At 39.4% G+C, this 12,699-nt stretch overlaps 3 protein-coding genes across 6 annotated transcripts in view; 1 reads left to right on the top strand and 2 right to left on the bottom strand.

Annotated features, from left to right (window-relative positions):
• Positions 1-965: 965 nt before the first annotated feature.
• On the bottom strand, positions 966-6,524 carry pcare1 (photoreceptor cilium actin regulator 1). Its single transcript, XM_085256225.1, has 2 exons — positions 2,802-6,524; positions 966-1,854 (listed from the first exon to the last, which is right to left on the bottom strand). The coding sequence occupies exons 1-2, from the start codon at positions 6,131-6,133 to the stop codon at positions 1,731-1,733; spliced, it is 3,456 nt and encodes a 1,151-aa protein (XP_085112351.1). The 5' UTR covers positions 6,134-6,524; the 3' UTR covers positions 966-1,730.
• A 710-nt stretch (positions 6,525-7,234) lies between these two features.
• Positions 7,235-10,656, top strand: spdya (speedy/RINGO cell cycle regulator family member A). Its single transcript, XM_085256231.1, has 7 exons — positions 7,235-7,391; positions 8,017-8,278; positions 8,369-8,427; positions 8,508-8,593; positions 8,737-8,908; positions 9,130-9,340; positions 10,154-10,656. Exons 2-7 carry the CDS (start codon positions 8,065-8,067, stop codon positions 10,210-10,212), a joined length of 801 nt encoding a protein of 266 aa, XP_085112357.1. The 5' UTR covers positions 7,235-7,391; positions 8,017-8,064; the 3' UTR covers positions 10,213-10,656.
• trmt61b (tRNA methyltransferase 61B) overlaps positions 10,628-12,699 on the bottom strand; it is a 15,812-nt gene continuing 13,740 nt past the window's right edge. For 3 of the 4 annotated variants that reach the window (XM_085256228.1, XM_085256229.1, XM_085256227.1), the window contains exons 4-8: positions 11,980-12,170; positions 11,763-11,854; positions 11,008-11,210; positions 10,861-10,932; positions 10,628-10,768 (exon numbers count right to left, since the gene is read on the bottom strand). In XM_085256228.1, coding sequence (XP_085112354.1) covers positions 10,734-10,768; positions 10,861-10,932; positions 11,008-11,210; positions 11,763-11,854; positions 11,980-12,170 — 593 coding nt within the window. In that variant the 3' untranslated portion in view covers positions 10,628-10,733. The remainder of the gene's footprint in view (positions 10,769-10,860; positions 10,933-11,007; positions 11,211-11,762; positions 11,855-11,979; positions 12,171-12,699) is intronic. The other variant, XM_085256230.1, reaches the window with a different exon arrangement.

Genomic DNA, 12,699 nt, shown 5'->3' with positions numbered 1-12,699 from the left:
CAAGCCTGTTTACTGTGTATAGCATTGCAAATCAACACTGAAGATAACAAAGCCTAAATAAGAAAACATATTGAAAAAAAGAAAGATTTCTGAAAGAAGTCACAGTTTCACTTGAGGTTGGTTTTAAGAAAATCGTGACATTATTTTAACCAGATTCATGAGGTCATTACCTGGATTACTTTCCCTTGTTGCACTTTGCTCATGCTTGTTTCAGTCCAGTTAGATTGTGGAGGCTGGATGAAGCACACAAATACGACAAGGACAATATTTTCTTAAAAGATCATTAAAAGACCATTTCTACAGGATGCTTGTATGCTAAATGTAAATGAAATGAACGTGTTGCAATGAAAGAAAAAACAACAAAAAAACCCTTCTGACTCATGGATGGAAAAATAAATGTCTATACATTTTTTTTCTTGTGGTTCCCATCTGTATTTTTTCCCTCAACATTAAAATAGGCTGTTTTTTTCCTGATGAGATATGATTACAAAAGTATACAAAAAGTATTCTTTCCCTATTCTCTTTTCTTTTATCCTTACATGAAAGCTTTACTTAATTATCAGTTAAGAAAACAGAGGATTTTTTTCAGTAAAGGTATATGTTCCATTTCTAGCCAGGATTATGGAAAAAGAGAAAAATGTGTAGGGGAAAATAGGACATTTTTAATAGCTAATTTGGCATTTTTAGTTTTCTAAAGTGTTAACATACATAGAAGAAAAACTAAATATACATTGTAGTTACAATGTAACTACAATGTATATTTAGTATATAGTTACTGGGGAAGAAATATGTAGCATTCGATTTATCTTTTTTCTCATTATTTTGAGAACTTGATTTAACATTCTTTAATAATAAAAATATGAAACTGGAACCTTGAAATCTCCTTATAATTAGAAAGTAATTCATAACTATAAGAAAAGATTTGTAACTTGTTGATCTTTTCTGAATACAGTGAGGATTAATGTAATAGATGCCGAGAGTGTAAGACGCTGTAACGTTAGGTCCAACCATTTCTCTTATTCTTAGTTGCATTCCCATTAAGTTCACCAGGTCGCAACTTCTACTTTTCCATTAATTACAGGACATTAATTTCAAATTACACATAAACATAATTTGCCCCCTAAAGATAAAATGCTGGCATCACCACTGTGAGCATAATAGCATAATGATGTTAGCAAGAAATACAGTATCCTAAGTCATTTTCAGGGATCATGAAACACCTAAATGCAGCATTATGACAGTTGTTATTGATAGTACATGCAAAGTTGGGATGGAATTATTTTTATTACAAAACAATAAAAAATAAAAGACAGAATAATAATACTACAGTTTAAAAAAAACATGAACATACTTTTTATTTATGAATTTTGATGCCGAAATGAACTTAAGGTCAATTTGTGAATACTTTGTGATTAAATACCAAAAACTTAGTCATTAGTGGGAAGACAATCTATAAAAAAAGAGGAAGACTAAATTGTGATGTAAACATGAAGCTCAGGAGCATGTTTTTTTTTTTTCAGATACAGTGCAGACATGAATGCAGTGAAAAACACCAATGAAAGAATTACAACTAATAAAACCTGAAATACATATAATTATAAACACTGTGGAGGTGTGTTACAGCAGAAGAGTGGATAGAATTAGCTCTTCCAAGTGGAATAAACAGCATCGACTTAAATCCTCAGTAAGGCCTGCTAATCCATAATCCTCCTGGCTCTGCATTGGCCCCTTTAGTCCTTGTGCAAGGCACGTCCAACAACACACAGGTCTGGGTGTGATGCAGAGCGTGTTGTCGTTCTGAGGTCTGATTGGCTACCCCATGAGTCATCATCTCTGGTTGGTTCATAGTTTAGCCTAAAAGAAAGAACAGAAAATGTTGTCATTAGCAATTAGGTAACTGGGCCAGGTGAGTCCGAGTCACTTGGTGCAATACTGACTCGTGAAGTACGAGAGATTAAATGTTTTATATAAATCTAACGTAATACAGTAATAACAGCAGGGGAAAATCAGTGGGAGGTTGGAGCGTAGCATTAAGTACAGAGAGTTATTTGTTGCATAATGTATCGTGAGAATGAGCTTCTGTTTGAGAGACACCTACAATGTAAGCATTTTTTATATTTAATATAATTACTCTTTAAGTGATAATGTAGCCTAAGAGTGGCATCACTTCATATCAGAAAATCTCTATGAACTGAAAAATAAGTCTACCAAAAAAGACAAAAACTCTGTCATTATATATGTTGCTGCTTAATTTTCTTTGTAGCAGTTTCTATCTGAATCACCAAAATCTGCAACGCTTGTGAATCTTTGGTCATGTCTAACTTTTCCTGACGGTTACAGAATTAGATAGACCATCATTTAACTTGAATAAAAAGCTGTCCCTGTACATGGATTAGGTAAAAGCCATGATTTAGAAAAGTGCATATCCTCCAAAAACATTCAAAATAGGGAACATTGTTTCAAGGTGTGGGACAGGAGGACAAAGAAAAGAAATCCTGTGCAAGGAAATCTTGTCACCCTGCTTTTATTATATTGTGATATTCAAAAATCTTTTAATTGCTTCCCAAGTGGACCCCATGCCACTTAATTGTTATGTATGTTATTAATACTGTTTTCTTTCCAAAACCATAACCAAGTAGGTGTTTTTAAAATAAAATAGGGTAGCTCCTACCAAAGAGGGGCATTTGTCCAGAATTTCTCTCAGAACGTTATATAAATTTAAGGTAAAAAAAACAAACAAAAAAACAAACAAAAGTCATGAATAATCATTTAAGAGAAGTACAAATGTGGTAAAATCTCACCCCTGTGAATATATCGCTGGTTCACTCCCACAAGTCTCAGCCACTGAGATGCGTTGTGATTGTTGTGGTAGACTTAGACTCTGCCTCCGGTCTGAATGGCTACGTCTGATAAAGGGTCGTGGCCCATGGACAGATACAGGAGTCCTCCCACGTGTCTCAAAAGTATGTAAGAGGAATGAAACTTTGGTTGAGGTCCATGCTTGCGGGGGCTTGCTTACTGAACAAGGCTGGGCTTCAAACATGGACAGAGAAACGGGACAGAAGACTGAACGTGCATTACTAATTGTCCTAGCACTTGATGAGTCTTCACTGCTATTTTCCCTTGACCATCTTTGTACTTTTGGCGAAGCTGGGGGAGATGGTGCTTTGAAAGGGTATGAAGCGACTGAGTTTGAGCTCGAAATGTTCTGCTTTGATACGGGTGGGCTGGGGAGTCTCCTCTGAAGAGCAGGTGGTGTAGGAAGTGTTCTGTTAAGAGAGGGGCTAGATGAAGAGGGTGGAGTAGGCTGATTTTTGAAATTGTGGGGACTGGGAAGTCTTCGATGTAAGCTGCTTGGAGTAGAAGGTGTGGAAGGCAACATTCGCCCTCTAGACACAGGTGGGGTGGCAGGTGTTTGGCTAGTCTCTACCGAAGCAGGCACAGAAGATGCTGTGGTGTTGAATCCAGGCACTGAAATGTTACCACCATCTTGTATGTCTCTCAATTCTGTTTGAGTGACACACGGTCCTACGTAACTTGTTGACAATTTCTCTGACTGAGAGTTTGAAGAGGGTTTTAGTTGTATGTTCTTTCTGAGTTGCTGATATAAGGAATCCTTTTTGATTTCCGAATCTGGTTGATTGACCTTAGACAGAGGAAATGTCTCTTGTTGTTCCACTCTAACAGGGGAAATGTGTTTGGAGGTTTGTGGTAAGCCTCCTTTGCTTGGCAGTACCGTCACTGACTGAACTGAGGCCTTCAATCGTTGTGATATTAAACCCCTTTTCAACAAAGGTGATCTTCCTACTTTTGTTGCACCATCTGCTGCTACACTAGTTGATGTACTCTGAACGCTTTCAAAGGAATTGTCCAATAATACTTCCATTGCTGGTGGAGGAAGACTATCCAGGTCTAAATCTGTTTTCTCACATGTTGTAGATTCAGACCTACAGCTAGTTATCCCAGCAGTCAGCACAGCTTCTACATTTCCTAAACCGGGTAACACTGGAACACCACATTTTCGCACACCTTTGAGAGGCCCCAGGACTTTGGGACCTTCTAGTTCCTCTATTCCTTGACTGAATGTATCAATCAGTTTTTTGACTGAATTCCTACCTCTGTGAAGGCCAGAAGATGGTTGGGGTGATAAAGGGGGGCTAGGAGGTGGAGTGGCTTTTATAAGACCCTTGGGTATATTCTTGTCTTTTTGTTTATCATCATCAACTTCACTGGTTGCCTCCTGTTTTTTACTATTGGACTTTGTAGGACTTGCCTTGTCTTTAGGTGGTTGGGGGTTGTTTTTCTTTTCTAATGAAGGCTGTCTCTGATTTATTGCTGGAGATTGTGCTGGTGAGTTTCCTTGGTTTCGTTTTAAAGGATCAGTCCTTGTTTTTCTTTCTTCTTTGCTTTTATTTATGCTCTGCAATCTCCGGTTTAAATCTTTCTGGGTCCTTTCTAGTTCAAGAAGAGTAGGATCTTCCCCTTTGCTCCGAAGGGAATCTGCTGACCGGGAACGCTGACCCCTGTTCACCGGGGTCTTTTTCACTTGTGCCTTTCGTACAGCTGCTGCTGTTTGAGGCCTCCTTGGAGATCGTACCTCATCATCTGTCCAATCCTGTGTGCTAGTTTTTGTGCTCGTTGATGCCTTTGTTTTAGAACTAGGGTTTTGTGACGATACAAACTGTATCCTACCACTTATTGCATTTTTCATTTTCATAGTCATTTCTAGATTTTGAGGATTTTCTATCCTCTTTGGGGGTAAACGTCGAGGTTCTTGTAGCTTACAGTCTACAGGAGAACAATTAAATTGCTTTTGAACTGCTTCTTGGATATCTCCTATATCTCTGTCCACCTCATCATAATCATTGACATCCTCTTCCCCGTACTCTGTGGAGACAGATCCGAGCAATGAGTCTCTTTGGTCATTAGCCATTATGGTACATGTAGAACCTAGTGAGTTGAGTGAGGTAAGGGACACACTAGGACTTATTTGACCCCGAAGCTTTCTCCTTGACACTCTTCGCAGAGGACTGACAGGAGTAGCTCTATTTGTCCCGGTAGACTCACAACTCTCTCGTCTTTGGCGTCTCTCAGATCCAGCAAGGGATTCATTCTCAGCCCCAATTCCACTGTCCTCACTAAAGAGAGCTGAATCCTCTGGGCCAGGCTTGTGCAGAGAGGCCATTTCAATGCGGGATAAGAGTTGCATTAACCTACTCTCTGTTGCACGTTTGACTTTAAGTTTCTCCTCTAAAAGCTCTGAAACGGAGGCAAAATACTCCACTGCCTCTTCTAAAGCACAGTCCCCAATTCTTCCAACAGTCTGGCTCACATTTCTCATTCTCTGTGTGGTGTACTGAAGCAGCTGCTGCAACAAATCCGGTGGGGGTTCGATATTGGGAGAGCCAGACTTCAGAGGGGTAGAGGATGAGAGATTTTTCATTTGGCTTGGCCAAGCAAGATGTTCGCCATTTTCTTTTAAAATTTTTTCTCCCTCCTCCACCATGTCTTCTAGTCCCTGAATTATTTCCTCGTAACGTAGAGCCATGAAGGCAACCATAGGCTGAACAGAAACCTGAGTTTCAGCTGCTTGTTCTAAGAGTCCAAGCAAAACATCATATTTGTTTATGCTAGGATTCAAAAAGGCATACGCAGCTTGGTGAGCTTTTACCAAGGGTTCTGGAAAGTCCACTTTGTGCTCTTCAGATAGCTTGTCTTTGTCCTTCTTTTTAAGAACTTTTGCACCTTTGGCATTTTTCTTTGGTTTCCTGTTAAGCCTTTTGTCTGCCACATCCTGTTTGTCATTGTGTTTCTCTTTCCTCTGTGATACTGTGCTTTTTTCTGTTGCTTGATTCCCCAGCTTATCTATGTTAACTGCTTCCATATTCACTTGCTCAGTATCAAGCCTCTTTTTCTGTGGTGTCATGTGTGACTCTTTCTGAAGTACCTGGGTTTGTCCACCTGTCTTCTTTTCCTTTGTAGCTCCATTTGTAGCTCCAGATGAAACATGATTTTCCTCATCTTCAAACTGTGGATCTCTGGGGTTGTCTTGAGGTGCAGGGGGTAGCATTCTCCCCTTCCTCATAGCACCCAGAGTGCCAAAATTGTTACCTTTAGATGGTGAGCAACCCATTTCTGCTGTACAGGGTGTTTTTTTCTCTCTTCTCCCTAGATAACACTAATACAGACAGTGCAGTCAATTGTGTAAAAAAATAGCAAAGATTCTTAGCCACCAGCTGTCATTTTCAGATGGCTAATGTCGTTGACTCGTTGAGTAAGATCCCTTTCCGCAAGTAGACTGCCAAAACAAAACGTGGATAAATCCATTTTACGAATTGCTTCCAACTGTCACAGACAGACAGAATAAATCCACAGTTTGGTGGCCATGTTTAATAAAATTTCCTTGGAGCATGTTCGGAAAAAAAACATCCCTCTGCACCTTATGAAGGACAAGCAGCTGAAAGGATTAGTGAGTCTTTCAGTGAACTCCTCAGCCTGCACATATGTCACGTTAAGTCATATAAAACTCACCTACTTCTAAGAACTTAAGCTCATTTGGGTAATGAAGGCTGGCTTCAGGTGGGTTTTTTATAGCCTGCAAAACAATACATCCTAACTTAGCCAATAGAAAAAAACAGAAAGAAAAACACAGCATTTTGTTTTCATCAGAATTAGAAAATGTGCTACACTGATTCTATTTTATCCACATTTGACAACATTAAATCAAATATAGTTGCGTATTACACATCTTTCCTTCAGCCACTTTCTTAAACAATCAAATGAAGTGAGAACAAACCACCAAAACTAACTACTACACTAAATAAATAAAGTAAGAGTAAATAAAGTTCATGATTTACTCCTTTGCGATTTTGCCTCCTACAAATTAACTTGCAAAAGTTTCCCTTATATAAGATCAGTTATCCCCAACGTAAAATAATCATTTGTTACAGCACCTTGAATGTAACTCAAACACAATAAACAACCACAATACACAGAAAAATAGCATAAATAAGTAGATTGGTAGCCTTTGTTGTCTATTTCAACAAAATAAAATGAAATATAACAAAACAAATATCTCATTAAGAGAAAAAGTCATTAGAAACTGATATGTGATTTTTACACTCTAAGTGCTTGGTGTGTTTTTAATATAGTATTCTTCATATTTAAATTGTTTGGCTTGTTAATAATAACTCCACACAGAGATCGCCATAAGCAAAGAAAACGTGGCGCCAGTGCGTGCTCGTCCTCGCGCGCAGGTGCACCGCTGGCACAGATCTCGAAGCGCGCTCCAGAAACTGCCAGAGCTGCCAACAGCAAACTACTATCTCGTCTGGTCAGCGTCCTGAAGCGACTGCTTTATACTCACTTTCATCCTATAAAACGTGTTGCTGGTTAGTATGAGAGTTAAGCTTCTCATAAGAACAATACTTATTTAATTTTTTAGCGTCTCTTTGTGCCGCTAAAAACAGTCGTCACTTAAATTGAGTGATTTTTTTTTTTTTTTTTTTTTTAGTCAGTTTTCTAGCTAGCTGATAGCTCGTGTTGCTGAAGAGCTGCGGGCTTTCTCTTTCTTTTACTGCCTATTGTTAATGACGTACAGATAACCTGCCTAACTTTAAACACTTTAAACTTATTCGGAAAAATTCATTATTAAATAATGTTCCCATTTTTCTACGCGGTAATCCAAATCATTTAGGGAAATTAAGCATACGTGTCATTCTAGTTTTGCTTTAGTCACGCTCGTGAAAGTTCGTATTGATAGAGACACTATAGCAGACCCCTCCCCAAGGCCTTAGTTAAAGTAATTTTTGAGATAATTTAATTTTTACATTGCCTCTTGAAAAATGTCTGAAAAGAGAGAAACATTTAGCTCTTTAAATGTGTCTTGAGGGCAAATGATGGTAAGAAACTCGAATTTGGCACAATTTAGTGGACCCCTTTGACCCCTCCCCTCCAAAAAAAGTGACAGTCTATAGTGATGATGCTCACTGCTCATACTTTTTCTCTCATTTGCAGTGATAACATACCAGAGGACTCCTTTCTGCAGATGATTCAAGCTGAAGCATGATGAAAACTCCTCCCTCTGTTACCCTTCGGGTCAAACGCAAAAATGTTCGCCCAATCAGAAGAAACCTCAGCCTCAGCAGACACCGTGGTCAGAACACCCGGGGTGTGGTGTGGAGTATCCAGTCAAACCAGGGTGACCTGTATTTTACCAAAGTGCCTCAGTCAACTGTTGTCCAGCGGCAGGAAATGGCAGCATATTTCCATCTTTTTGGTAGGTAGATCTAACAAGAAAGCAGGATGCGCTCAAGAAAATGTGAAATTTGGTTTAAATTCTCATATATTAACATCTCTTTGTCTACAGAGGATGACCTGATAAAAGACTTTCTAAGGGTGGATGGTTGCTATAAATTGACAGACAAGGTAAAGTTATTACTTTGATGAAAGCTACAAAACTTTGTTATGCTTTAAAGTGACACCATCTTTTCCCTCTATTTCATCAGTACCTCCTAGCCATGACCTTTGTGTACTTCAAAAGGGCCTGCTTCACTAGTACTGAATACACCAGAAAGAATTTTTTCATTGCACTGTAAGTTCAGAGAAAAGCCTGAAAATCCTGCTTCTGTATTATATTCTGTCATGAAAAGGAAACTTTGTTTGCTTCTGCTTTTATATGTGATATTTCTTGGCAAACCTACAGCCCTGAACTCGGCTTTCGCTCTCCTCCTGTAGGTATCTTGCCAACACCATGGAGGAGGATGAGGAGGAGAGCAAGTATGAAATTTTTCCGTGGGCACTGGGCAAGAACTGGAAAAAACTGTTTCCCCGCTTCCTTGAGCAGCGAGACAAGCTGTGGGCTCGCATAGAGTACAGAGCTGCTGTCAGCAGGCGCTGCTGTGAAGAGGTACACACAAGTATAATTGCCTGAGGAGACTGATAAATGGTGCTTCTCTGGGAATTTTTAAGGGTCTTGTTTTTGCTGCGCAGTGCCATTTTTATTGCTTGGGTTTAATGCCAGACATTCCATCTCTAGTGTCTGTGAGTGTGTTTTGCAGTGATGTGATTTATTTATTTTGTTATTTTTTTCTGTTTGAGCTGTATTTATTTCTTCGACCTGTCTTCCAGGTGATGGCCATTGTGTCCTCTCATTTCGTGTGGCAGCGGCAGCGTTCCGATCACCATGGCGGTGCCCAGCGGCAGTATAATGATGGCGACCGTGTCCGTTTTCCCCGTGGGCCCTATGCCTCACCTGTGTCCTGTTCCCTATGTAAGCGTGACACCAGAATAGGCCACACCTCCTCCCTCCAGAGGCTCAGCTGTGCAAATCCCAAAGGAGGTACCAAGTATATATAACTAATGCTGGTGTCTCTGTTTATTGTGTGGTTTATAGTGTAAAGAGCTGGTCAGTATAGGATGCCCAGTTAAGTTTAAAACCAACGTTCAAGAAGCCCTGCAATCCAAACTGCAGAAATAATTTCCTCTTCAACACAAACGCATAATGTTAGTATTTTTTGCACTTGAACCTATTGTCCCACTAAGTGGATTAGTGGGATCATTCACTCACTCATCCAAATAACTGAATTCAGATGTTCCAATCACTTCTATTGCTACAGCTTTCTTGTTATATGTAAAATTGTATTATATTATTTAATGTTTTTTACTTTAAAATATTTTACTTGCATTTTTAATCACTCTTATATTTAAATGTTCATTTTCTATTTTATCTAGGGATTGAGAGTAACGAAGTTTCTATTCTCTGTATGTCCTGTACATGTGGCAGAATTGACAATAAAGTTGACTTTGACTTTGACTTTGAGCTGCATAAAATCAATAGCCCCAGGCATGCAGACTGCTTCTATAAACATTTGTGAAAGAATGGGTCACTCTCAGGAGCTCAGTGAAGTAGTACTGTGATAGGATGCCACCTGTGCAACAAGTCCAGCTGTGAAGTTTCCTCGCTACTAAATATTATATAGTCAACTTTTAGTGGCTTTATAACAAAGTGGAAACGACTGGGAACGACAGCAACTCAGCCACAATATAAGGAACACAGGACACGTATTTACAGTGCTCGTATGTATACAGATAAAGCTCTGCAGTTAAGATTTAAACTCATACCTAACTACATGTTTCCATCTTTTTTTCTTAGGGAATGACTCTTCCTGCAAGTCGACATTGAACACCTTCATGGACTGGATTAATGAGTAGAGCATCAGCGACTTCCTGTTTAAATCAACCAAGCAGTTAATGCTTCCTTTACTGGATTTAATAGCACTTTACTCTGAAGTAAAAGTCTGAATCCCCAGTTTGTCAGTCGCCTCAAAAGTCGCCCTGTGTTGGTATTTATTTATTTATTTAACTTATTGTGGACTCTGTCACATACTATTTTTCACAGATGTAAATGAGTTAAGCACTGGATGCTGTCAGTTACACAGAAGGGTTTGTTTGTAGTTTGTATTGGTGTTGTGTTGCCAGTGTGCTGTTTGATGATCCAAGACTTTTGAATTTTCATAGTCTTCATTGCAACCTGCTTCAGTACACTAAACTGTTCTGTTGCTCTTTACTCACACACAGATTCTGTATATTCACTATGCCACAGAGCCATTTTCACTAAGAAGGCAAATTTTGCATTAAAGGACAAATCAGTTTTGACTTTTTATTATCTTCTTTAAGACAGTTTATTTGATGTGTAACAATCTGTGTTCAGGGTTTCCCCACAGGTAGAAATGTTACTGCACACACTTCCTCAGTTTCACCAGGAAAGCTGAAAAAAGGCAAAAATTACACATTTAATATTTTTAATTATATCATCATACAATAACTGATACTGGGACTAGATGCGTGGTAACATCTGACCTGTGTGGCTCATTTGTTCAGGGTGAGGTCGAGCAATGTAAGGGATACTCCCAAAAGGTGGTTCGGGGTCTTCTGAAATGACAATCAAACTTGAGTGGAAATACTCAAGGGGACTCTGTGAGACTCTGCCGTGTTACTTTTAATCACCTTTGTCACTCTCCTCCGATGCCTCGCCGTCCTGACTTAGGTTTTCATCCAGGATTTGGGCTTTCTTGTTGCAGTATTGTCCATCCTTCTGAAGAGCTGGAGCCACCACCCATTCCCGGAGTGGAAGCTCTATGACGCGTTCACACAGTAAAGGGAGTGTTGAACATCGAACTCCTTCCAGCAGGTCGGTGACTTGAGTTATGCTGTGGTATATAGACACAGTTAACAGAGCAGAAAAGACCAATATTTTTAATTTCTGAAAGGTTATTTTTTCCTCATGGCACAGAAGCTGTAGCGTATTTGGTCTCCAATAAATTAGCTAATGTGTGCTGGAAATACTAGCAGGTTAGCTTTGGTACCTTCAGACAGATCAAGGCGGGCTGTTTTCTCCTGTGTCTATTCTTTGTGCCAAGCTAACATTCTCCTGGTTCTGACTTGATATGAAACATACCGATATAACAATAGTAGTATTGTCTTCATCTAATTTCAGCCAAGAGAAAAGTGTTTCGCTTCAGAAAGCAAATAGCTGTTTCCAATGGGCCCTTCTTGTGCTAAGGCCAGTTTCACAGCTAAACTATAGAAATCTGGATCTACAACAAATTTTTCTTCTTTTGCAAGTTTTCCACTTCTCTAGAAAATGTAACCAAGCAGGTAATATTACATAGTGACGAAAAAAAATGTCTAAATCTGCTGGGGTGAGAGGAATAAACTACATTTAGTTTATAAGTAGAAAATGACACGGTCGAGCTTCATACTTGGCGAGGTAGACGGCACACACAGCTCCGGGGTGGAGATGTGGAATCACAGTGGGTAAAACCAGGTGAGGGTTGATCAGATCAAGAGCAACCTGCAGTAGAAATTATCCACTTGATAATCAGATCTACGTCTAACCAATGATGTGTTCAGGTGGTGTTGTACTGATAGAAGGACAAAAAATGTTACAAATGAGGAACATTTCAACCCGACACTGACCGCATGAAATCCCCGACCAGCAAGGAGCGAAGAGGCTGTGCAGAGGTCAGCCTTGTGAAACTGGACGTTATCGGGCCACTCCTCCCCTCGTCGCAGACTCCATGATGTCCTCCAGCGGTTGTAGTTAAGCACAGCTCTCCTGTGATGATCCTCCCTGACTTCTACGCTCAGCACGCTGCCCTTAGAGCCGACTGGGGAAAACAAAAACATAATCAGGCTCCACAGCAAGCAGTTACACTTTGTCTAAATGATTTTTTCCCTGAGGAAATGTGACATCCACCACTTTCCTTCACATCACAGATTTGACTTTTATTGGTTTTCATAAAGATTAATGAGGACAGTCAGCACTTGAGAAGTTGAGTCGTTCCCTGGACAGCAGTTCAAATGGAAATTTGATCCACGCTGTCACCCTTCATCTTTGCCTTATTATAAAATCAGTTCACATAAAACTGTTCATTTAATATGTGCTTTGTGTTCATTTAATGTGTCAGTCTGCTGTAAATCTTCTATTAATTTTTACCTTATGGAAGCACAAGGCCATTGTGTTTACTTTTTTTCTACTTTTTTTTTATTTTTTTTATTTTGGGGTTTTGAGCAGAAATGTACAGTTTATATCCTCTTGTGATTAGTGTAATGAATGGGCTTATTTTGCTTAAATTTGAGATGTAGCTAAATTATTTAACCATTTGAACATTTAGTCTGTTTATGTGGGGGGATAAA

This window comes from Mchenga conophoros, linkage group LG19 (genome assembly GCF_057382185.1).
Source record: "Mchenga conophoros isolate Kocher_MC1m ecotype Shallow Benthic linkage group LG19, M_conophoros_male_GT1.1, whole genome shotgun sequence".
Taxonomy (NCBI): domain Eukaryota; kingdom Metazoa; phylum Chordata; class Actinopteri; order Cichliformes; family Cichlidae; genus Mchenga; species Mchenga conophoros.
The sequence above is the reverse complement of the archived record's forward strand: the minus strand, read 5'-3'. Positions and strand labels throughout refer to the sequence as shown.